Consider the following 25,939-nt stretch of genomic DNA (forward strand, 5'->3'; position numbering starts at 1 on the left):
TTACTTTACTTTTGTCCGAGGGTTAAATTTCAATGTGTTAAATGCTCCTTCCACAGCTTTCGGCAGGTAGATTGGATATCTCTCTATCCTCTTAATACTTGTGTTCCCCATGCTGCTTCTCCAAGACTGGCTGTATATGGATGTTCTTAAGACTTCCTCTGTACTTCTTCTCGGGGCCCTCAAAATCCAGTTTGAATGTAAACTATGTTCTCTGCTACTGGTGGCCACTAAGGAGAAGGAGAACATGAATGAAGTAGAAGGAAGCAATGATTAAACAACTTACTAAACACTAATAGGCTAAATAACAGCACAGTCTGCACAGATCTGTATGCATTGATGGAAACAAGTAGGGCAACGTAAGGTTATGATCTTCATAAATCACACAGTTTTGACCTGATGATCACACGACCCTATTTTTGGTCCGCATCTGATCCACTTTTTTTTGCAGATTGGATGCGGACCCATTCATTTCAAACATCTGTATGTCCGTTCTGCGGCCCTGCAAAAAAGATAGAACACGTCCTATTCTTGTCCGTTTTGTTGATAAGAATAGGCATTGTTACAATGGGGCTCGCGAAAAGTGCAGGATGCACATGGACCGCATCCGTATTTTGCAGCTCTGCGATTTACGGATCACAAAACTGATATGGTCATGTGAATGCCCTCTAAGGCCTCATGCGTACAACTATGTTTGTTTTGTGGGTCCGCAAAACGTGGATCCCCAAAATACGGATTCAGTCCATGTGCTGTCTGCTTTTTTTTTGCAGACCCACTTCACTGGATGCATGGTCCGCATTTTGCAGACATATCCTGTCTTTTTGAAAGGTAGTAAAGGACGGCTCACCTTCTAACTATGGCATGGCCAACCTGTGGCTCTCCAGCTGTTGTAAAACTACAATTCCCACCATGCCCTGCTGTAGGCTGATAGCTGTTTGCAGTCTGGGCATGCTGGGAGTTGTAGTTTTGTAACATCTGGAGAGCCTCAGGTTGGCCATCCCTGTATAACTGATGATGTATAGGTGCTCCAAACTAGTGTTACACCCTATTCACCAAGTAGAAGAAAATTATGAAATGGATGGGCACTCTGATAGATGGGATCACATAGATTTCAAATTGATCAATGACATTTTTAATATGAGCAGTAGCACAACAATACACATGTAGATACTAGATAAAAAAAGCCCTACCAAAAAATTGTTTTTCAAAAGGACATCCTATATATAATACATGAGATATAAAATATATATAAAAAAAAGTATAAAAATAAAAGTAAAAATAAATCTGAATAAGAAAATGGAAAATTGCTTCTTCCTTTCTAAAATAAAGTGCAGGATGAAATCCAGAATATCAAAAAACACAGAGGACTCTGAGGGTGGAGTGAATCCAGATAGTTGCAGTATTCAGACAGCCTGGTTGGTCTTATGATGAAAAAAAGTCTTGATGCAATGGCACATATGGTGAGCAAAAGGCCCCTAAATAGGATCTATGAGTCTTCCTGTATGAGGTGGGATAAAGTTCGTATGTTCCAAAATGTACAGCAATGCCAATCTTAAGAATAGTGATCACAGAGTGTCAGTCTTTTTTCTCAAACATTGTGTCTCATGTTGATGGTTACGGAGGAGAGAACCTATACAAGGTATCACTTTGATTGTAATATTGATGTGTTTCTCTGAGAGTTAAATATTTTTTAATAGGCAATCACTGCTCAGGCTGTTTGATCAGACTTAAAATACAGATAGATGGTACTCACGATTCAACTTTCATTTGTGGCGTCCCACATGGAATGGCTGAAAGGTAAGCTTACCTACGGCTTTATTCAATGTAGGAATCCTTTGCTAGAATCGTCTGTGTAGCAGGTACAGTCAGGTCCATAAATATTGGGACATCGACACAATTCTAACATTGTTGGCTCTATACACCACCACAATGGATTTGAAATGAAACAAATTTATTTGAGGGTATTTACATCCAAATCAGGTGAATGGTGTAGGAATTACAACAGTTTGCATATGGGCCTCCCACTTGCTACGGGATCAAAAGTAATGGGACATAATGATAATCATAAATGAAACTTTCACTTTTTAATACTTGGTTGCAAATCTTTTGCAGTCAATTACAGCCTGAAGATCCAAGGAAGATACAGGCGGCACTCCGCTGTCAGCGATGCGGTGCACGTGTCCAGGGAAGATCCACAGATACTGGTATAGAGAGGACCGGCACTCGCTTTAGTTATGATTTTCAAGAAATTTTAATGGTCACATACAAGTGGTAGGTGACGCGTTTTGGCTACTATGAGCCTTTGTCAAACATGTTTGACAAAGGCTCATAGTAGCCGAAACGCGTCACTTACCACTTGTATGTGACCATTAAAATTTCTTGAAAATCATAACTAAAGCGAGTGCCGGTCCTCTCTATACCAATTACAGCCTGAAGTCTGGAACGCATAGACATCACCAGACGCTGGGTTTCATCCCTGGTGATGCTCTGCCAGGCCTCTACTGCAACTGTCTTCAATTCCTGCTTGTTCGTGGGGAATTTTCCCTTCAGTTTTCCCTTCAGTAAGTGAAATGCATGCTCAATTGGATTCAGGTCAGGTGATTGACTTGGCCATTGCATAACATTCCACTTCTTTCCCTTAAAAAACTCTTTGGTTGCTTTTGCAGTATGCTTTGGGTCATTGTCCATCTGCACTGTGAAGCGCCGTCCAATTAGTTCTGAAGCATTTAGCTGAATATGAGCAGATAATATTGCCTGAAACACTTCAGAATTCATCCTGCTGCTTTTGTCAGCAGTCACATCATCAATAAATACAAGAGAACCAGTTCCATTGGCAGCCATACATGCCCACGCCATGACACTACCACCACCATGCTTCACTGATGAGATGGTATGCTTAGGATCATGGGCAGTTCCTTTCCTTCTCCATACTCTTCTTTTCCCATCACTCTGGTACAAGTTGATCTTGGTCTCATCTGTCCATAGGATGTTGTTCCAGAACTGTGAAGGCAAACTCTAATGTTGTTCCAGAACTGTCGTTTGGCAAACTCTAATCTGGCCTTTCTGTTTTTGAGGCTCACCAATGGTTTACGTCTTGTGGTGAACCCTCTGTATTCACTTTGGTGAAGTCTTCTCTTGATTGTTGACTTTGACACACATACACCTACCTCCTGGAGAGTGTTCTTCATCTGGTCAACTGTTGTGAAGGGTGTTTTCTTAACCAGGGAAAAAATCCACCACAGTTGTTTTACGTGGTCTTCCGGGTCTTTTGGTGTTGCTTAGCTCACCGGTGCGTTCCTTCTTTTTAAAAATGTTCCAAACAGTTGTTTTGGCCACGCCAATGTTTTTGCTATCTCTCCGATGGGTTTGTTTTGTTTTTTCAGCCTAATGATGGCTTGCTTCACTGATAGTGACAGCTCTTTGGATCTCATCTTGAGAGTTGACAGCAACAGATTCCAAATGCAAATAGCACACTTGAAATCAACTCTGGACCTTTTATCTGCTCATTGTAATTGGGATAATGAGAGAATAACACACACCTGGCCATGGAACAGCTGAGAAGCCATTTGTCCCATTACTTTTGGTCCCGTAACAAGTGGGGGGCACATATGCAAACTGTTGTATTTCCTACACCGTTCGCCTGATTTGGATGTAAATAACCTCAAATTAAAGCTGACAGTCTGCAGTTAAAGCACATCTTGGTTGTTTCTTTTCAAATCCATTGTGGTGGTGTATAGAGCCAAAAATGTTAGAATTGTGTCAATGTCCCAATATTTATGGACCTGGCTGTATATTCCTCTGTTACTTTGTAGCGGCATGTTACTGTACTATGCTATTGAATGATCGCGGTCCCGGTGTCTCGGCTTGTTGCACTGTCAGCTTTGTTTCTTGGGCGTCCCACGTGTCTCGGGATATCCGGAGCCCAAGTGCTGGGAGTAAGCTGGCTGAGTGCTTGTTCCTATAGTGGTGCCGGGTCCAGGTTTCTGCTGTTAGGTACCTTTGGTGAAGCGCTTCACTTGTTAATACATCAGTCGACGTTTGCAAACATGTATCCGGCTGTTCAATCTAATGACCAAGTATGTCATCCACGCCAATGACATACTATTGTATCTAATTCAATTTAAGAAACAAATTTCAGAACGCTACGAGAAAATCAATTGTTTAATGATCCCAAATGTCCAATTGCTGTCTCTGCCCTTCAAAATTATAGTAATTACCGTGACATTCTGTCAAATTGCCTCTCTATTTTAGAAGCAGCATGACTGGCAAATGAGTGCCGGCAGGTGATGGTAGGATTTTTTTAGTGCATCTAAATTGAGAAATGAAGTAACTTTGTTATCTGGATTAGTAATGTGCTGTTGTTTTCTGTATGCGCCCCTACACAGAGCTATGGCTGCAGACTATAACAGTGGGTTCAGATTTGCCTTCATATCTGCAGCAGAATACATTTTGCTGCAGTTTAGCATTAAAAATCTCCATCCAACACTGCAGAAATGTGTTGCTCGCTTTCATCTGCCCCTTCTTCATGCCAGCCTACAAGCTAAAGTAGAGGGGTCAACAGGACTGAACTAATATATGACTGCAGGGTCTGACTACACACAGGTCTTTGTGACCCCAGAAATACATAGAACGGTAGTATATTTTTTATCAAGAGTATACACAATAAAATATTTTAATTTAAAAAAAAGTATAAGACCTAAAGGCCCCCGCACAAATTAATGTATTGTTGGCTGAACACGCTGTGTATGGGGCGCTCCTGACTCTCTCCTGGCAAATAATGTTGGGGGAGAGAAGGACCAGGCAAAGTGAATATTTTCGCCTGATCCTTTAGTTTTCCCAGGAGGTGAGGCACCGCCATAAGTGTCGGCTCTTTCCCCATTGAATAAACATACATGTTTGGCCGAACCGAACATGTATGTATATGGGAGAGTTGGGAGGGATTCGGCAGATACAGCTGTTGGCAGAACAGTTGTTTAGCTGACAGCTATTGAATGTGGCCACCTTAAAAGGATTGTTTCATCTAGGACTTTGGTGGCTTATCGCTAGGATATGCCATCAACGTCAAAAAGGTGCGAATCCCACCTGTGTGACGCACACCTGTCTCTAAAGTGGGCCCCCAAAAATTAGTCCCATAGAAATGAATGGGGAGTGCACTGCACAAGTGTGGCCACTGTTCCATTCAATTCTATGGGACTGCAGGAGATAGCTCAGCCAGCTCTCAGCTTTTTTCAGCAGTCCCATAGAATTAAATGGAGGCAGCCTCACATGCATGGCTGCTCTGCACTCACTTCGGAGGTCCCATTCTGGAGATAAATGCAGGTCCTAGAGGTGGGACCCGCACCTATCTGACATTGGTGGCATATCCTAGCAATATGCCACCAATGTTTCAGATGAGACAACCCCTTTAAGTAATCTGATTTGAAGACCTAACTGCTTCCTAAGGACTTACTGTCTGGCCACCACTGTAAACAGGCCCTAGCAAACTCTGTCGTGGACTGTACTTGTGCTTACGACAAAGAAGAGACTCCATTGTATGGAGACCTATTGGCAAAGCTCCATGAGAAAGGAATATGCCAAGAGGTATCTCCATATAGGACTGGTTTCTTTAAGGAGATACATCACCCTGCCTAAGCCGCATTCAGAACATCGCACTGAGCCAGCCAGAATCATACTCCATACTGACGAGGGGCAAGCACCTCAAAACAGCTTTCTACGGTTGGATATTTGACTTGGCATTTTCTCTTTTCATATTCGAAAGCTTGTTAAAAAGTCCGATTTTGACTTCTAGGGAGCCATTTCTACAAGGTGTCGCTAACAAGACGTTCTCTTCCATTTGGAGACACAGCTTTGCATATGAAAAGAAGAGAAAAAAAAGCATATAAACAGTGACAATTCCCTATCTCAGACTGAATTATTAAAGGGGTTCTTCAGTTTTTTTAAACTGACGATCTATCCTCTGGATAGATCATCATCAGCATCTGACCGGTGAGGGTCCAACACCCGGGACCCCCACCGATTAGCTGTTTGAGAAGGCAGAGGTGCTCCAGCAGCGCCGCGGCCTTCTCACTGTTTACCGCTGGCCCAGTGACGTCACGACTAGTATCAACTGGCCTGGGCGGGGCTAAGCTCCGTTCACTTGAAAAAATTTTAAAAATTGAAAAGAAAATACACTGCTCAAAAAAATAAAGGGAACACTTAAACAACACAATGTAACTCCAAGTCAATCACACTTCTGTGAAATCAAACTGTCCACTTAGGAAGCAACACTGAGTGACAATCAATTTCACATGCTGTTGTGCAAATGGGATAGACAACAGGTGGAAATTATAGGCAATTAGCAAGACACCCCCAATAAAGGAGTGGTTCTGCAGGTGGTGACTACAGATCACTTCTCAGTTCCTATGCTTCCTGGCTGATGTTTTGGTCACTTTTGAATGCTGGCGGTGCTTTCACTCTAGTGGTAGCATGAGATGGAGTCTACAACCCACACAAGTGGCTCAGGTAGTGCAGCTTATCCAGGATGGCACATCAATGCGAGCTGTGGCAAGAAGGTTTGCTGTGTCTGTCAGCGTAGTGTCCAGAGCATGGAGGCGCTACCAGGAGACAGGCCAGTACATCAGGAGACGTGGAGGAGGCCGTAGGAGGGCAACAACCCAGCAGCAGGACCGCTACCTCCACCTTTGTGCAAGGAGGAACAGGAGGAACGCTGCCAGAGCCCTGCAAAATGACCTCCAGCAGGCCACAAATGTGCATGTGTCTGCTCAAACGGTCAAAAACAGACTCCATGAGGGTGATATGAGGGCCCGACGTCCACAGGTGGGGGTTGTGCTTACAGCCCAACACCGTGCAGGACGTTTGGCATTTGCCAGAGAACACCAAGATTGGCAAATTCGCCACTGGCGCCCTGTGCTCTTCACAGATGAAAGCAGGTTCACACTGAGCAAATGTGACAGACGTGACAGAGTCTTGAGACGCCGTAGAGAACGTTCTGCTGCCTGCAACATTCTCCAGCATGACCGGTTTGGCATTGGGTCAGTAATGGTGTGGGGAGGCATTTCTTTGGAGGGCCGCACAGCCCTCCATGTGCTCGCCAGAGGTAAGCCTGACTGCCATTAGGTACCGAGATGAGATCCTCAGACCCCTTGTGAGACCATTTGCTAGTGCGGTTGGCCCTGGGTTCCTCCTAATGCAAGACAATGCTAGACCTCATGTGGCTGGACTGTGTCAGCAGTTCCTGCAAGACGAAGGCATTGATGCTATGGACTGGCCCGCCCGTTCCCCAGACCTGAATTCAATTGAGCACATCTGGGACATCATGTCTCGCTCTATCCACCAACGTCACGTTGCACCACAGACTGTCCAGGAGTTGGCAGATGCCTTAGTCCAGGTCTGGGAGGAGATCCCTCAGGAGACCGTCCGCCACCTCATCAGGAGCATGCACAGGCGTTGTAGGGAGGTCATACAGGCACGTGGAGGCCACACACACTACTGAGCCTCATTTTGACTTGTTTTAAGGACATTACATCAAAGTTGAATCAGCCTGTAGTGTGTTTTTCCACTTTAATTTTGAATGTGACTCCAAATCCAGACCTCCATGGGTTGAAAAATTTGATTTCCATTTTTTAATTTTTGTGTGATTTTGTTGTCAGCACATTCAACTATGTAAAGAACAGAGTATTTCCGAAGAATATTTTATTAATTCAGATCTAGGATGTGGTATTTTTGTGTTCCCTTTATTTTTTTGAGCAGTGTAGATATTTTAAGATGTAGGTGGCGAGCCTCCCAAACCTGGAGAAGTGGGACGATCCCTTTTAAGACTCAAAGTAGAAACATTTCCCTTTAACTGAATTAGTATTAATATAAGCTAAACACAAACCATCAAAGTCAACATCCGCATGCTTGAAGTTGCTTGGTGCCGTCCTTATTCTCCTCTCCGTGTCCAGTTCTGCAATTACTGAATCAAAATAAGCTATAGCATCCATGATATCAGAGTTGGGATTCTGCTTTTCATTATCCTTTGAAACCTGTATAAACACAAAGAACAGCCGGTCATAAATGCTTCTAAATGAGTTTTCCAGATAGTGACAACCGGCCAGAAGACCAGAAGTCTCCACAGTGCAGCACTTCATACTTCCTTCCAGCTGCTATAATGTTTCTACAACTGGTGACATAATTTGAACCAATGAGTCCGGAAATATCAAATGTACCTTTAATTTATCCTATGTTTCAGCAGTATATAGTAGGTTTTTCCAAGGTGTGTACAATAATACAAATATCCGTGTGGAAGTACCCCATATCATACGAAACACACATGCAACATTGCCTATAGTAATGAGACTACAGAGTCAATGCTCACACACAAGGGCATACATGTAGTTGATGTGGCGTCCCTGGATAAAGAATCCCATATTTTATTTAATAGAGTGTGAGAACCTGTGTAGGGATCCCCTCTCTGCAGGTCCTACAAGAAAGCCTTCAGGTTATGAAAATAAGTTGGTAGTAAACAAGAATCGAGTCATCCTGTCTCAGGTGGTAAAGGGTGTGGTAGTGCCCACCTGCTCCAGAAGGGGGCCCCATTGCTTCTCCTCATCCTATCTCTATGTCTTTCCCTGTTTATACAGACTGATGTTATACAGTCTCTGTATATACAGTGCCTTGCAAAATTCACCCCCCTTGACTTTTTTCTTATTTTGGTGCCTCACAACCTGGAATTAACATGGATTGTTTGAGGATTTTTATCATTTCATTTACAGAACATGCCCACAACTTAGAAGATGTTTGTTTGTTTTTTTATGGTGAAGCAAACAACAAATAGGACAAAATAACAGAAAAAGTCAATGTGCATAACTATTCACCCCCCTAAAGTCAATACTTTGTGGAGCCACCTTTCACGGCAATCACAGCTCCAAGTCGCTTTGGATAAGTCTCTATGAGCTTGCCACATCTTATCACTGGGAGTTTTGCCCATTCCTCCTTGCAAAACTGCTCCAGCTCCTTCAAGTTGGATGGTTTGCGCTTGTGAACAGCAATCTTTAAGTCTGACCACAGATTTTCTATTGGACTGAGATCTGGGTTTTGACTAGGCCATTCCAACACATTTACATGTTACCCCTTAAACCACTAAAGTGTTGCCTTGCCGTGTATTTGGGGTCATAGTCCTGCTGGAAGGTGAACCTCCGTCCTAGTCTCAAATCACGCACAGAGTGGTACAGGTTTTGCTCAAGAATATCCCTGTATTTAGCACCATCCATCTTTCCCTCAACTCTGACCAGTTTCCCAGTCCCATCCCCACAGCATGATGCTGCCACCACCATGTTTCACTGTGGGGATGGTGTTCTTTGGGTGATGTGATGTGTTGGGTTTGCTCCAGACATAGCGTTTTCTTTGATGGCCGAAAAGTTCAATTTTAGTCTCATCAGACCAGAGCACCTTCCTCCATACATTTTGGGAGTCTCCCACATGCACTTCTTCAGGCCGACTTTTCCCCCGTTCATTGTGTATTATAAAAGGTACATAGATGATTTGTTCATCATTTGGAAAGGCACACAAAAAGATGCGCTTGACTTTGTAGAGGAATTGAATAAGAACTCCTGGGGCATCTATTTTTGCCCAAATTTTTCTAGAGATGAAATTGTGTTCCTAGATGTCACATTATTTTGGTCCGACAATAACACAATTGGGTCCAGAACACACTTTAAAAAAGTTGACACAAATAGTTATTTACACTTCCAAAGCAGCCATTACCACAAATGGCTGAAGAATATCCCATACGGACAATACCACCGGAAAAAGAAAAATTGTACCACAGCTGAAGATTTCACCAAACAAGCTAAAATCCTACAAAAAGGATTTAAAGAGAAAAAAATACCCATCAGAAATTTTATCCACAGCATATAATTTTTTTTTTTCTCCTGACTCAAAATGACTGTCTAACAGGGAATAAAAAAATAATCAATAAAAACTAAATATAATTCTAATATAATTTTATTACCACACTGCCCATAAAGAAATAAAAAATATCTTCACAAAAAACTAGAACACTCTACTGAATTACCCCATTCTGAAAAAAATATTACCAAAGAAACCAAATATCACATACAGAAGAGACATAACCTTAAAAAACATCTTGGCACCAAGCATGGTAAATTTTTCAAAAACAAAAAAACTAAGCATGCCCACAAATTCTCAGGATACCATCGTAAATTACTGATGTGAACACATAAAATGTTTATGCTGCAGGAACATCTCCCCTGGACAATGAGATTTTACTTCATCTATTACAGGGGAAAATTTTAAAATAAAAACACACTTGGACTGTGGCTCATCTTTTGTTATCTATCTTTTGGAGTGTCCCTGCAATATGTAGGACGAACAACTTAGTGTATGAGAACCAGATTAAAAAACCATAGAAGCAATATAAGTAACTGAAAACAACACCATAGTGTCTCTAGACATTTTGACACACAGCACAATCGCGATATATCTGTTCTAAAACTCACCATCATCGACTGGATTCCTCCAAACACTAAAAATAGATTCCAACAATTAGTAAATAAAGAATCCCACTGAATATATTGCCTGCAGACCCTGGTACCTGAAGGTCTTAATGAAGTCATAGAACATACTAAATAAGTAGTATTCAGGCTTCCTACCACAAGCACTTACTATAGATGAATAAATATTCACTATATAAGAATAAATTATTATTTTAACAGAGCTTTCTATTATAAATAATGATTTTATGTCAACCATCTTGATTTTTTATTTATTTATTTAATGGTCTATTATTTAATTAGAATTTTATTACACGACACGGAGGCTCCTATTGCTATCTCTTTCTTTACTAAATCTTATAGCAGCAAAGAAAAAATATCAATCAAACAGGTAACCATGGCAACCAACTCCTCCCCACTGTGCCAGTATAATAGTCTCTGACTCTGCTAACTCCTCCTCTTTCTTTGCTGCTCCCTCACAGATAAGTACTTCTCCTATGTATCTGTGGGTGGATGCTATATATATTTATGTTTTAGGGGATATATAGATATGAATTTTATCTGTATTTTATGAGGTATTCCCTTTGTTTGCCTTAGGATTGTGCCCTCTGGGCGTTAATATCCTTTTTCCTATTTTATTTCCTTCCCTTGGTTCTCATTTTGCCTTTCAGGTTTTTTCTCCTCGTTTATCACTGTTACCCCCTCCGTTTGTCTACCTTGTACCTCCGCTCGGTTTCTCCTTCTGCTTATCCCGCTTGCGGCGTTGTTGTCTCCTAAGTGCCGTTCCTCCGTGCGCTTCTTCTTACAGCCGAGATCTCGCGATATCTCGGCCGCCATCTCCTCTCCTTCTGCAGCTGGTTTCGCGCTCTCCGCTGTGTTTTCGCGGGATAGCGCGAGACTTCCGCCTGCATCTCCGTCAGTGACGCCGGGAGTTTGCTTCATACAGCTCCGTCCTCAGGTTTTTCGTCGCTGTTCTTTATATGAGCCCTTATATGAGCCCTCGGCCATAATATTAATACTATTTAGCCCACCATATTGGCACTTATTGGTTTAGTTACTGATTAGCCCGTCGCTACTTAGTTCTTATCATGTCCAAGGCTCCATTTCATGGTTCTAGCCCTGTTCCTGAGGGCATGGATTCTGTTCCTCACTCACAGGATGCAGATGTTATTACTCCTGAGGCACAGTCCTTAGCCTTACAGCGCTCTGTGACTGCTGCTATACAGGCCGCCATGGGGTCTATGTCCACGGCCATTTCAAGTTCTATTACTGAGGCCCTTATGGCCGGCCCTTCCTCCTCGGCACCTTTGGTGCCCTCACCACTTGAGAAACCACTACCTGCCTCCAGAAACACTATGACTGGTGGAAACATAGCCACCCTTGATGGCGCGCATCGATCGCGCAAAAGAGCCTACGCCCGCCAGGCAGAAAAGGCGAGGCAATGGAAATGCGCCAGAGCGCAACAGGATAAGGAATCAGGTTCTGAACCAGATTCTGATGAGGAGGCTCAGTATCAGTCTTTGGACTTAGTGGATATTGAGGAGGAGGATCCTTTGGATTTGGACCTGCCTGGCCCGTCCTCAGGATCGACAGCTCCCATTGAGGTTCCTTTTGATGCCTCTACAATCCTGGATCCTGCAGGGGAACCCCTTTTTGACCCGGATGCTCTCCACCATCCGAGGTCGGCGGAATGGCTACCGTCTTCTCATATTGCCAAATACTTAGAGGCCCGTATACGCCAACCTCTTTCTAAAGAGGCGCGAAATAAACTTAAGGCCGAATGTCCCAGACCTATTGTACCTAACAAAGTCTGCGAGACACCCGTTGTTGACCCAAAAATGTGTCAATTTTTAGCTAAGTCAGGCTGGAACCCCAGGAAGGGGCTTGAGTCAGCCCTGAAGTCCTGTCAGGACAAGTTGTTGGACCTTTTGGGCCCATTGACAAAAATCTTTGAATTGGCTGAATCAGCCAGAACCCAGAACACCCTGGTAGACCCGGAAGAACTCCGGGGATGGATACAACGTGCCGTGTGCCTCACGGGCAACGTAAATACTTCGCTATCAATTGAGCGTCGTAAGGCTATCCTATTTAAAATAGAGCCTAAGCTATCCAATTTAGCCCTTACTGAGACAGGAAAGGAAGCTCAGGGCTTGCTCTTTGGGGATACCTTTATTAAGGACCTCTCCCGATTTGTAGGAACCTTTACGGCCCTTGATAAGGCTCAAACATCCATGAAGAGAGTGTTCCAAGGACGGGTCTCTAACAGGGCCGGCAGCTCTAGGGGCCGCCTGTCCGGCCGTTCTTCATACCAGACCCGCGGGTCCGGCAGAGGCTCCTTTTCTTACCGACCATCCAACCAGGAATTCCGTCAACCGCCTGCTTTCTTCCCCTCCCGAGGTTCGTCTTGGCGTTCACGTGGAGTCAGAGGTTCATCTTCCAGACGTCCTTTCGGTAAGTCCGATGTCACCGTTTTCTTTGACTCCTTGTGTAGGGGGCAGGCTCCATCTTTTTGGAAATCCATCAAGGCGGATCCTTGGGTCCTATCTACTGTTCAGGGGTTTCACATAGAGTTGATTCGCCCCCATATCCAGATTCCGTCCCCGTATCCCACGGTTCTCCCAGCTTCATCACAACTGCTGTTACATCAGGAACTGTCTGCCCTGTGTCAGAAGGGCGCCATAGAGCGGGCCCCCCCTTCCTTGGAAGGGGTTATCAGCAGCATTTTCTTGGTGGCCAAAAAAGGAGGCCAGATGAGACCTGTGATCAATCTCAGGTCATTAAAAGCTTTTGTAAAATATCGACACTTCAAGATGGAGGGTATCCACCTCCTCAGGGATTTACTCCTTCAGGGAGATTGGATGGTCAAATTGGACTTGAAGGACGCCTACCCGACGGTTCCGCTAGCCGAACCATCCAGGGATCTCCTTCGTTTTCTCTGGGACTCGGAAATTTGGAGGTTCACCTGTCTACCCTTCGGTCTCTCTTCCGCCCCTTGGTGTTTCACCAAGCTCCTTCGTCCGGTAATTTATTTTCTTCGCAGTCAAGGAATTCGTCTGATTATTTATGTGGACGATATCCTGATATTAGCTCAGAATCCTTCTGTTCTTCTAACCCATCTTCAGTGGTCCATGGACCTATTATCCCGGCTGGGATTCCTCCTGAATTTGGAGAAGTCGTCACTTACCCCGGCCCAGTCCATAGAATTTTTGGGATTCACCATCGATTCTTCCACAATGTCTCTCAGCCTTCCGTCTGCCAAGGTTCGTTCCATCCGCAAGGAACTTCTTCATACTCTGTCTCTCCAACAGGTTCCCTTACGTCATCTGGCCAGAGTCATAGGTCTCCTCTCCTCGTCCATTCAAGCTGTGTTTCCGGCTCCCTTACACTACCGCGGCATGCAACGTCTCAAGATTGCTCACCTCCATGCGGGAGCATCTTACGCGGATGTGGTCACATTGGACGAGGACACCAGAGAAGAACTGATGTGGTGGATCCACAACTTGGATACCTGGAATGGGAAGGCCATAATTGGTCCCCATCCGGACTTCACGGTGGACTCGGATGCCAGCCTTCTCGGCTGGGGTGCGTACTGCGAGGGTGTGATGACAGGAGGACCTTGGTCTCCAGAAGAATCCAAGTTCCACATCAACGCCTTGGAGCTTCTGGTGGGTTCCTTTGCCGTCCGCAGTTTTGCGAGCGGTTTGTCCAAAATTTGCATCAGACTGCGGATGGACAACATTTCCGCAGTTCGGTATGTCAATGCCATGGGGGGCACGCATTCTGCGATTCTATCCAGTTTAGCTCGGGATTTCTGGACATTCTGCCTGGACAGAGAAATCACAGTTACAGCGGAGTATTTGCCGGGACTCCACAATACTCACGCGGACTGGAGCTCGCGTTTCCTCTCAGACTCGGGAGATTGGAAGTTAGATTGCACGGTGTTCTCATCCATATCTTCCCGTTGGGGTCCATTCTCTTTAGACCTCTTTGCGTCCCGTTTGAACGCCCAACTTCCACGCTTTTACAGCTGGCGTCCAGATCCGGACGCGGAAGCAGTAGATGCGTTCCTCCAGGATTGGACCGGTCACCTTGCGTACGCTTTTCCCCCGTTTGTGATGGTGTCTCGAGTATTGTCTTAAACCCGCCGCCAGCAAGCGGACCTTGTGCTCATAGTTCCGTTCTGGCCCGCGCAATCTTGGTTTCCTCAGCTGATGGAATGCCTCGTTCAATGCCCTCTACTTCTTCCGGTTTTTCCAGGCCTCTTGTTGAATCCAGGGGGTTTGGATCATCCCCTCACCCTCGACGGCTCTCTTCATCTCCTGGCATGCAGAATTTCGGGGAACCCTGGGACATCGCTGGAATTTCGGAAACAGCTCGACGTCTTTTGGACGAGGCGTGGGCACCAGGAACCAGACGAGCTTATCGATCAGCCTGGAGGTCTTGGACTGATTGGTGCCTGGCTAGGCACCAGGATCCCTTATCATGTCCTGTGACCGAAGTTCTTCAGTTTCTCGCTTCTCTTTTTGAGGACGGTAAGGCTTACCGTACCATCAATTTATACCGCTCGGCCATTTCCGCTTTTCATCTAGGGTTTAACGGGTGCCCTGCAGGTCAACACCCTCTTGTTTGCAGACTTCTCAAGGGTTCCCGCCTATCCCGACCTCCTAGACCTCGGTTCACTTCTACTTGGGACGTCTCTTTGGTGCTTACACTGTTCTCTTCGTGGCCGTCTAATACGGACCTTTCTCTTCGTCATCTTGCAGCCAAGCTGGTGTCGTTGTTCTGCTTGATATCTTGCAAAAGGGTATCGGACGTTCGCGCTTTGGATCATGACGCTCGTTCGTTTACTCCTGAGGGAGTCACGTTCAACATCTTGCGTCGCACCAAAACCAGTATTAGGCCGGTATCTTACCCCAGTTTCCCGGATTCTCCGGCTCTTTGTCCTGTGTTGTGTCTCCAGGAGTATGAGGCTCGTATGGCTGCGCATCGATCCTCTTCTTCTCCGGAACTTTTTCTATCTTATAGGCGTCCTTTCCGTCCGGTCTCCACTGTCACCTTGGCCCGTTGGGTGAAATGGGTTATGGCTTTAGCAGGTGTTGATACTGCGATTTTCACGGCTCATTCCACTAGGGGAGCTTCTGCAACGTCTATGGTGGTGTCTGGAGCGCGTTTAGAGGATATTATGAGGATGGCGGATTGGTCCCGTGTATCTACATTCCTTCTGTTCACGTTTTTTCCTCAGTTATAGGTCAGCTTTGAACTCGCAATAGGAGCCTCCGTGTCGTGTAATAAAATTACATGATTTTCCTATTTTATGACGTAAAGTCATGATTTTATTAAAGACACGGAGGCGAGTATTGCCCCTCCCATTTTGTATACCCTCCCTGAGAGTTTCTCTGTTATGCATTATTTATTGTTTTGTGCTTTGATTTTTTCATCCAATTATGCTGTATGTTCATTACCATGCACTGATGTCTCTCTTGATGAGATTTTGGGACGTTTTCTACCTTTGTCTTCTTTATTTATTTCTTAGGATGAATACACTGTCTTCTGGATGCGAATTGTATTGGAGTTTCCTGTTTCCGTCTTCCGTTGAAGAGCCGTTCAGCTGGTCCTTGAATTTCGATTTCCGTGTTTGGAGAGTTTGGTTCTAAGAGTTCTGGACATCGGTCGTTATCAAAGAAAGAGGAGGAGTTAGCAGAGTCAGAGACTATTATACTGGCACAGTGGGGAGGAGTTGGTTGCCATGGTTACCTGTTTGATTGATGTTTTTTCTTTGCTGCTATAAGATTTAGTAAAGAAAGAGATAGCAATACTCGCCTCCGTGTCTTTAATAAAATCATGACTTTACGTCATAAAATAGGAAAATCATGTAATTTGTTACTAAAACAATGTATTGCTGCACTTTTAAGTCTAATTATATATATATATATATATATATATATATAAAATTAATTTTATTTGTATTTATATAATATATTTGCACAATGTTTCATTCAGCATTTAATTATTCATGCTACAAAATGTATCTGTGGACTGAACCTGTCAATCTAATGATGTCATTTCCTGTTTTTTTGTGCAAACTCTGACTCCTTTGGGTCAGCCTGAAGAAGCTGACGGAGTTTCGATGAAACGCGTAGCTAAACTAAGACCTGATCACATTGTTTATGTCTAGTTTTACCGGTATACTAAAATAAAGTGTGGTTAAATCATAGCGCCCCGGTAGTACTGCCATTTCTTTCCCTAAACTTACCTATCTGGATGCCCGTGGCAGAAAGTAGCTGCTTTGATACCGCACAAGTCATTCCGCATACGCTTCCCAGCATTGTGCCTGGCTTGCACAACCTTATCTGGTGAGTTGCGATCTCTGACATTTAGGGACACTCTCCGAAAAACTGTTCACACACAGGGGGCACGGTCCTTCTATATTCTCTTCTATGTTATTTACATGGTACTGAATGTTGGAGGGGGCTGGAGGAGGCAGTGATGTTATTTGCATTGGACTGTATGTTGATAGCGGCTGTGGGAGGTAGTGATGTTATTCACATGGGACTGAATGTTACAGGGGTCTGAGGGAGTGATGTTATTTACATAGGACTGAAGGTTGCGAGGCGATGTTATTTACATGGGACAGTATGTGAAAAGTGGCGGGTGGGGGGGAATGATGTTATTTACATGGGATTGAATGTATAGGGGGTGATGTTTACATGGGATTGCATGTTGGAGGTGGCTGGGGGGGTGATATTATTTACTTGGGACTGTATGGTGAAGGCGGCTGAGGAGGAGTTGATGCTATTTACATGGGACTGTATTTTGGAGGGGGCTGTAGATAGAGAGGGATGTGCAGCATGCCAGGGCTCCCTAAGGATTATTTCGGGCATGAGCATACTATTGAATCAGGTGCCGAGGATAGTAGTACTCACGGTTTTGTTGTCCCTTGGGGCCGGCAATGCAGTGGATGGGGAGACAGCACGAGATCTTCCGGGGCACTTTCTGTTGCAGGGAACACCAGCCCGATGTTGGTTGAGGTGCCCTTGATGGTGGTGATGTTTAGGGTGCTTGTGGCTGGGCCCCTGGTTCGTGACGCCAGCACCGTTAGGTGAAAATGTTGAGAGTAGTAGTTAAGATGATGTGGAATAAAGAGACTAGAATTTTAAATAACTCCTGGTATATTACTGGAGCTGATCCACAGGTTATCAATGTATGAAAAGTCATTTACATCAGAGCAGCTTTTACAATGATTCCCATTAGTTCTCAGAAGTTGCATGGGGGAATAGTCCTTTATGACAATCAGTCTTTCTCTCTCTTAAAGGGGTTGTCCAAGTTATATTTATTGATGACCTATCCTCAGGATAGGTCATCAATATCAGATCGGCTGGGGTCTGACACCCCCGCGATCAGCTGTTTGAAGAGAAGGCGCGCGCCGTGCCAGCACTGCCTCCTCTTCACTGTTTACCTGCTAGCCGTTGCATCTGCAGCGGTGAGCAGGTGTAATTACACCCAAGCCGTCCCATTCATTTCAAGGGACGGATCGCTCCTATACAGCGATCCGTACTATTGAAATGAATGGGGCGGCTTGGGTGTAATTACACCTGCTCACCGCTGCAGATGCAACGGCTAGCAGGTAAACAATGAAGAGGAGGCAGTGCTGGCACGGCGCGCGCCTTCTCTTCAAACAGCTGATCGGCGGGGGTGCTGGGTGTCAGATCCCAGCCGATCTGATATTGATGACCTATCCTGAGGATAGGTCATCAATAAATATAACTTGGACAACCTCTTTAATGCTCAAATTGGAGGTTAATGCTGTTTTTATTGTACTGTATAATCCTACTTCAGTTTCCTTTTATAGGAATACTATATTCAGACAAATGATCCTTTTGTCTTTAAGTATGGTGGGTAGCTGATAGCTTGAGATCTCTCCACCTAATGCAAAGGAGGCTGTAATTACATACACGACAGTTACCTTCCTTTGTCAATATCTTCATTACCTCTCTGAGTTGTCTGGAGATACTGTGATATTTTCCCTACTATGGGCTGGTACATAGAATTAACTATGGAGGTTTTGTAACTCTCCAAGATGGAGGTGCAGGTTGTCCTCAGGCATCACACACCGACCTTCTTCCTTCTGCACTGTGCACAGACTTAGTGTAGGGCGGAGTCAGCCCTGGGAGGCTTGTTAGAACCTCCCCCTCCCTATGCAACTTAATGAGAACATCTTTACAAGGACAGTTTACATGAAACACAATCACAACATTAAAGGGACACTGACAGGCCCAAAAAGCATATTTAGGTATATATATGACAGTACAGGTCTTATAAAGTGTATTAGAATCATCTAAGTATCCCCCCTGTCCACCTTATAAATACAGTAAAATGAAGTTTTATAACCTGCTTGAATCGTGTTCAATCTGCCCAAGGGGCGGCGTTTCATCTCCACTTGCGCCCAGCCAGCCACCCCCAACTGCCGTTTGAAGCGCCGCCCAGCTCATCAATATTCACTTCGCTGGGCGGTGTACTAATGTGCACTAATCATATCGCGCCTGCGCACTAATTAACCCCTTTTGAGATGTAACAGAGCAGCGCTCTGAAGCGCTGCTATGAACTGTGCGCATAAAGCAGAGGCTGCATCGGCCTCTGAGAATCAGACTGTGCGCAGGCGCAATGCGATCCCGGCCAGTGAGGGTGCCGGGCGCATGCGCTGAAGATGAGCCGGAGGCCAATGCCCATAGTATTGTATTGGGCATGCGCTGGATCTTGCGTCGGGGACACTAGTAGCCGCCCAGCGAAGTGAATATTGATGAGCTGGGCGGCGCTTCAAACGGCAGTTGGGGCGAGGTTGGCTGGGCGCAAGTGGAGATGAAACGCCGCCCCTTGGGCAGATTGAACACGATTCAAGCAGGTTATAAAACTTCATTTTACTGTATTTATAAGGTGGACAGGGGGGATACTTAGATGATTCTAATACACTTTATAAGACCTGTACTGTCATATATCTACCTAAATATGCTTATTGGGCCTGTCAGTGTCCCTTTAAGCAGTGTGTTTCAGGACACTGCAGATGTTATTTAAATGGGACTGTATATTAGAGGGGGATGGAGAGATGGTGTGATGTTATTTACATGGGACTGTATGGTGGAGGGATGAATATAACTACAGGGGGCACTGCAGGGGGCATTATAAATACTGGTGGCACTTTAGGATGAGCATTATAATAGTAGAGGGCAGTATAAGTACTGGGGGCACTGTAAGGGTATTCTAAATCTAGGGGACATTATAGGCATTCTTATTTTCTAATAGGGGCTCTATAGGAGGGGCTTATAGATCTGCCTTATTTCTACTAAGAGCATTCTGGGGGGCCTTATTACTACTGAGGGGGCTGTAGAGAGCTGTATTACCACTGGGGGAACAACAGAGGGCCTTATATTTACTGGGGGCTCTGTGAGGGCATTATTAATACTGGGGTGCTCTTCAACTAATGGACGCACTCTTGGGTATCACTGTTTGGGGCACTGTAATGGGCAGTATTACTGTTGGGGGCATTCTTGGGGAGCATTATCACTGTTGGGGGCACTGTATGCGGCAGTATTACTAATGAGAGCATTCTAGGAGGGAATTACTATTGGTGGGACTATGAGGAGCACTATTACTATGGGGGCACTAATTTTTATTCAGGATAGTATTTGGTATTGGGGAGCAGAGCGAGCAGCAGGATAACACTGTGGGTACTCCAGGTTGGGGGATGATGAGTGAAATGTGAGGAAGCTAAGATGTCTGTGTGTCACACTCTGCAGAGACGAGGTGCGGACCGAAGTGTCCGGACCGAATGGAGAAGATGATGACAGAGAAGATCTACATCGGAGATGTCACCTGAGAGGCCCTGGATGTGACTGGTATGTGCTGCCGTATAGCAAGTACAGCAAAATGCAGTGTGCAGGGGGAAACTTAGATAACTGGGCCATAATTATTAGGAGTTGGGCCCCTAGCAACGCCCCTGGCTAGGAGTTCCCTGTCTGACTTTATATATTGCTATTTTCATATATAAAGTCTCCCCTGCATAACGGAAACGGGACAGATCCATTTTGCAGCCCATAGTCTTCTATTATGATGGAATGAATAACGGAATGCCTTTGCATTCCGTTATAGAATCGCGTTATGGTCCGTGGTAACGGAATCCATAACGCAATTCACCTTTTACCAACAAACAAAGTGTGAACAAATTTCAAAATATGGAATTCGCTCATCTCTAATTATGACCAGTTAATGTCCAAAGTAACCGCCGTGTGCAGCACGGACAGCAGCTAGAGGGGCTGGGGAAGACTTAATATACAGTAGTCCTGGTAGGTTGTCACAGGTATCTGGAGCCATGCTGACTGCAGTGCATCCCACAGCTGCTGGGGGGCTCGTGGTGGAGGATCCATAGAGCGAACATGACTATTGAGGTGGTCCCACAGATGTTCAATTGGGTTCAAGTCTGGGGAATTAGGGGGCCAGCGTAGTACTTGGAGGTTAGTCATGTTCTTCAAGCCAATATTGGACTTTTCTAGCCGAATGACATGTTGCATTTTCTTGCTGGAAGATCCCATCTGCCCCAGGGAAGACAATCAGCATGTATGAGTGTATGTGATCTGCAGCAATGGATTCATACCCAAATTGGTTATGAGTGGCTTCCACATGGATGAGTGGGCCCAGTAGGGTTGCCAACCAGAATTTTTCTTTCTTCTGGACAATTTATCCCAAAATCACAGACAGCCAACATTTTTTACGGACAAATTGGAAAACCATAATGAATGGCAAGGATTATAAGTAATACAGGTCTATAGCTCAGTGTACTGATAAGAACTCATCATCAGCATTTACTGAGAATTGTGAAATGATGATAATTACCACCAAAATAATCTTGTCAAGTACCAAAAAAATCACAGACACATCAATTTTTTTTGACAGACAGAGGAAAAAATTCTCCTATTTTTACGGACTAATAGATAATAGAATAATGGGTGAGCACTCTGGCACTTGGACTTAGTAAAAATTTTATTAAATCAATTTAATTAGTACATGTACAATTGTAAAATCAATTAAAATAGGTAAAAACATCAAAATGCTGTTGCCAATAGAAAAACCATATGCTGGAATCTATTATCTATTAGCTACACCTGACCAGAGGGTGGGTGTCCCTCTAATTTGGGTTAGCAGCACCTGATTCCATAATCCGCCTGAAGTGAGCCACCATATTGTAATTATATTTTTACGGACTGTCCAGAAATTTCTGGACGGTTGGCAACCCTGGGGCCCAGAGGATGCCATGAAATAAATTCCCCATGCCATAATGCTGCCACTACCAACTTGTGTTCTTCCAGCAATGGTCACAGGGTGTTTGTTCTCTGATATTTCCCGCATGACACTCCAATGTCCATCTGTTCAATGAAGCAGAAAACGTAACTCATCGGAGAAGGCAACCCTATGCCAATCAACGGAGGTCTAATTCCGATACTGCAGCGAAAAGTGAAGCCTTTTCTGCCAATGCCGCGATGCAGTGACCATCCGTCTGGTTTGGAGCCCCATATGCAGTAGGGTTCACTGAACGGTTGTTTTATACACGTCTGGTAGCCCCCTGGTTCATTTTGGCGGTGAGCTGCTCCACTGTAGCGGGTCGCTCCACTCTTGCGCACCTTCACAGCTAACGATTACCTCTCACATCAATGACATGTGGTGCTTTGCAGTTTCCATGTCGCTTATTCAGAAACACTGCCACCCTTGGCCTGAAAGCCAATAATCAGCCCTTTTTGCGACTCTGATGAATCGACCCTTCTACCCTCGACAGCGACAAGGAATATGTGTGCGTCTTATACATCCACCAAGCCAGCTCACCACACCTTATATACCCACTGAGCCAGCTCAGCATACGTAACTTCCTTCATCAGCTACGTGCTGCTGATATTGAAAGTAGGAAGTGGTCATAATAATGTGACTCAACTGTGTATACAGTGCTGCCCATAATTATTCATACCCCTGGCAAATTTTGACTTAAAGTTACTTTTATTCAACCAGCAAGTAATTTTGACGGGAAATGACATAGGTGTCTCCCAAAAGATAATAAGACGATATACAAGAGGCATTATTGTGGGAAAAAAAACATTTCTCAGCTTTTATTTACATTTGAGCAAAAAGTGTCCAGTCCAAAATTATTCATACCCTTCTCATCAATCAATAGAAAAGCCTTTATTGGCTATTACAGCAATCAAACGCTTCCTATAATTGCAGACCAGCTTTTTGCATGTCTCCACAGGTATTTTTGCCCATTCATCTTTAGCAATGAGCTCCAAATCTTTCAGGTTGGAGGGTCTTCTTGCTATCACCCTGATCTTTAGCTCCCTCCACAGATTCTCAATTGGATTCAAGTCTGGACTCTGACTGGGCCACTCCAAAACATTAATGTTGTTGTCTGCTAACCATATCTTCACTTTTGCTGTGTGTTTTGGGTCATTGTCATGCTGAAATGTCCACTGGTGCCCAAGAACAAGTTTCTCTGCAGACTGCCTGATGTTGTCATCGAGAATCCTCATGTATTGCTCTTTTTTCATGGTGCTGTTTACTGTGATTAGGTTCCCTGGTCCATTGGCTGAAAAACACCCCCAAAGCATTAGGTTCCCACCACCATGTTTGACAGTGGGGATGGTGTTCTTTGGGTTGAAGGCTTTTCCTTTTTTGCGCCAAATAAAGGAAACATCATTGTGACCAAGCAATTCAATTTTTGTTTCATCTGACCATAACACAGAAGACCAGAAGTCTTCTTCTTTGTCCAGATGAGCTTTTGAAAAGGCCAAGCAAGCTTTTGTGTGCCTTATCTGGAGAAGTGGCGTCCTCCTTGGTCTGCATTGTGCAGTGTCCGTTGGATTGTTTGCCTTGAGACATTGCCACCAGCAGAGCCCAGATTCACCAGGATGGCCTTGGTGGTGATCCTTGGATTCTTTTTCACCTCTCTAACTATCCTCCTGGCCAGCACAGGTGTCACTTTTGGCTTCCGACCACGTCCTCTGAGATTTTCCACAGTGCGGAACATCTTGTATTTTTTGCTCAAATGTAAATAAAAGCTGAGAAATGTTTTTTTTTCCCACAATAATGCCTCTTGTACATCGTCTTATTATCTTTTGGGAGACACCTATGTCATTTCCCGTCAAAAAATTACTTGCTGGTTGAATAAAAGTAACTTTAAGTCAAAATTTGCCAGGGCTATGAATAATTATGGGCAGCACTGTATATAACTTTTGTCGTTATCCCAATGTCCTGGTATATAGAGATATATCTGTAGATACCAGTGCGTTGTACATGAATACTACTGAAGGTTTTTAGTTAGGGAAATTCCTTTCATTCATCACAGTCAGGCCTTTGGCTCAGCTGGTGAAGTTTTTGCCTTCCATACAGAAGATCCTGGGTTCAAGACCTGGCAGTGTCAATTTGTATAGAAGGGGAATAAAGTTTTCCTAAATACACAGGGGTGTTCGCAAGCACTATTATAATGCCAAAGGCCCTAGTTATATGGGAAAATTACTTTTATTTTAACCCCTTCCCGACCTCCACCATATATGTACAGTGGAAGTTGGGACTTTAAACATGGCGCCCATTAAGAAGCTGGCACAGCAGACACCCAGAGACATTGTCTGTGATCTGCAATAACGCTGATCATGGACATTGAACCCCTAACATGCTGTGGTCAATTGTGACTACAGCATCTAAGGCATCTTTCCCCTTGAGCTCTGCACTTCCCAGGCCAGCAGTGTCTGCAGGTGGAGAGCTGGATGTGAGCGTCAGGAATGGGACAAGGTGAGTATTTACTGTATTTTTGTTTTTTTAACAAAGAGGGGGCACAGAAGGCTTTACTGCTCTGAAGGAGGCACAATGGGCATTACTACTATGGAGGGGGCACAGAAGGCATTACTACTATGAATGGGACACAATGGGCATTATTACTATGAAGGGGGCACAATGGGCATTACTACTGTGAAGGGAGCACACTGGGCATTACTACTACGAAGGGGGCACAATGGGCATTACTATTATGAAGGGGGCACAATGGGCATTATTACTATGAAGGGGGCACAGAGGGCATTACTACTATAAAGGGGGCACACAGGGCATTACTACTATGAAGGGGGCACAATGGGCATTACTACTATGGAAGGGGCATAGAGGGCATTACTACTGTGAAGCGGACAGAGAGGGCATTACTCTTGTGAATGGGGTGGGCATAATTGTTATGGGGCACAATGGGCAGTACTACTTTGAAGGGGCACAGAGGGCATTTCTACTGTTATGGGGGCAGAGTGAGGGCATATCTATTTTGAAGGGGCACAAAGAAGACATTACAACTGTGAAGGGGGCACAGATAGGGCATTACTACTGTGAAAGGGCCACAGAGAGGGCATAACTATCGTGAAGGGGCGCAATTAGAGGATAAGTACTTTAAGGGGCACAATGTGGGCATAACTACTGTGAAAATTGTACAGTGAAGACATAAATGCTGTGAGGGGGCACACTGTGGGCATAACTAACATTAAGGCACAATATGGGCATAACTACCGTGAGGCAGCACATAACTGGACAAAACTACTGTGAACGTTGTACAATGAGGGCAAAACTACTGTGAGGGGGTACAATTATTTTTTTTAAGTATTGGGGGGGTGCCAGAGAAAGGAACCACCCCGGGTGCCAAACACCCTATGATTTACCATTGCAGTCTCTGGGAGAAGCGATCATTAAAGTCCCCTAGGAACATAGTTTATAAATAGAAAAAATGTCTATAAATTTAAACCCTGCCTACTTGGCTTGGCCACACCTCCTACCAGTTTGGCTCTGACCACAACATGGGGTCACTTCTATATTTTGTCCAAGGCCTCTTTAAATTCCCAATTGGCCCCTAATCAAAATACATTAGTATGTGCCTTATATTCACTTTCTCTACATGATAAATGCCACCTGCTGAAGTGAGACAACCCCTTTAACAACTTGTCAGAAGAGGATATTTCAAGGACTCTGTTTTCTCTTACCTTTACATCTCTTGTCTCTTGTGATGACCTTTTCTCAGCTTTGGTTGATATCGGTAAATAGTCAGATGTTCCAGTCATGCACCTCAAATTATGAATACTAGCCAGATATTTTTTCCTGAGTGCTAACAGATCCTGGAGATACTGGAGGAAGTCCTGTGTCTTGGCAAACAACCATGCAGAGTCCTCGTCTTTGTAGTAACAACATCCTGACATCTCAATATTCGTGGTGCTTTTATACTTTTTTAAAGACTCAGCAAGAGTTTGTTTCCCTTCTCCAACTACATACATAGAGGTGCTTCGGACCAGGCGAACTGGGGAAAGGCTGCCGTTGTGAGTGGTGCTACCTTCTGTAAGGTCACGACTGCAAGAGTTCGGGTGAAGAGCCGACTGAATTTTTCTCAGCAT

At 44.5% G+C, this 25,939-nt stretch overlaps 1 protein-coding gene across 1 annotated transcript; it reads right to left on the bottom strand.

Annotated features, from left to right (window-relative positions):
- Nucleotides 1-25,939, bottom strand: C3H13orf42 (chromosome 3 C13orf42 homolog). Its single transcript, XM_040422432.1, has 5 exons — nucleotides 25,535-25,939; nucleotides 20,990-21,073; nucleotides 13,999-14,310; nucleotides 7,874-8,021; nucleotides 1-227 (listed from the first exon to the last, which is right to left on the bottom strand). The coding sequence occupies exons 1-5, from the start codon at nucleotides 25,937-25,939 to the stop codon at nucleotides 1-3; spliced, it is 1,176 nt and encodes a 391-aa protein (XP_040278366.1).

This window comes from Bufo bufo, chromosome 3 (assembly GCF_905171765.1).
Source record: "Bufo bufo chromosome 3, aBufBuf1.1, whole genome shotgun sequence".
Taxonomy (NCBI): domain Eukaryota; kingdom Metazoa; phylum Chordata; class Amphibia; order Anura; family Bufonidae; genus Bufo; species Bufo bufo.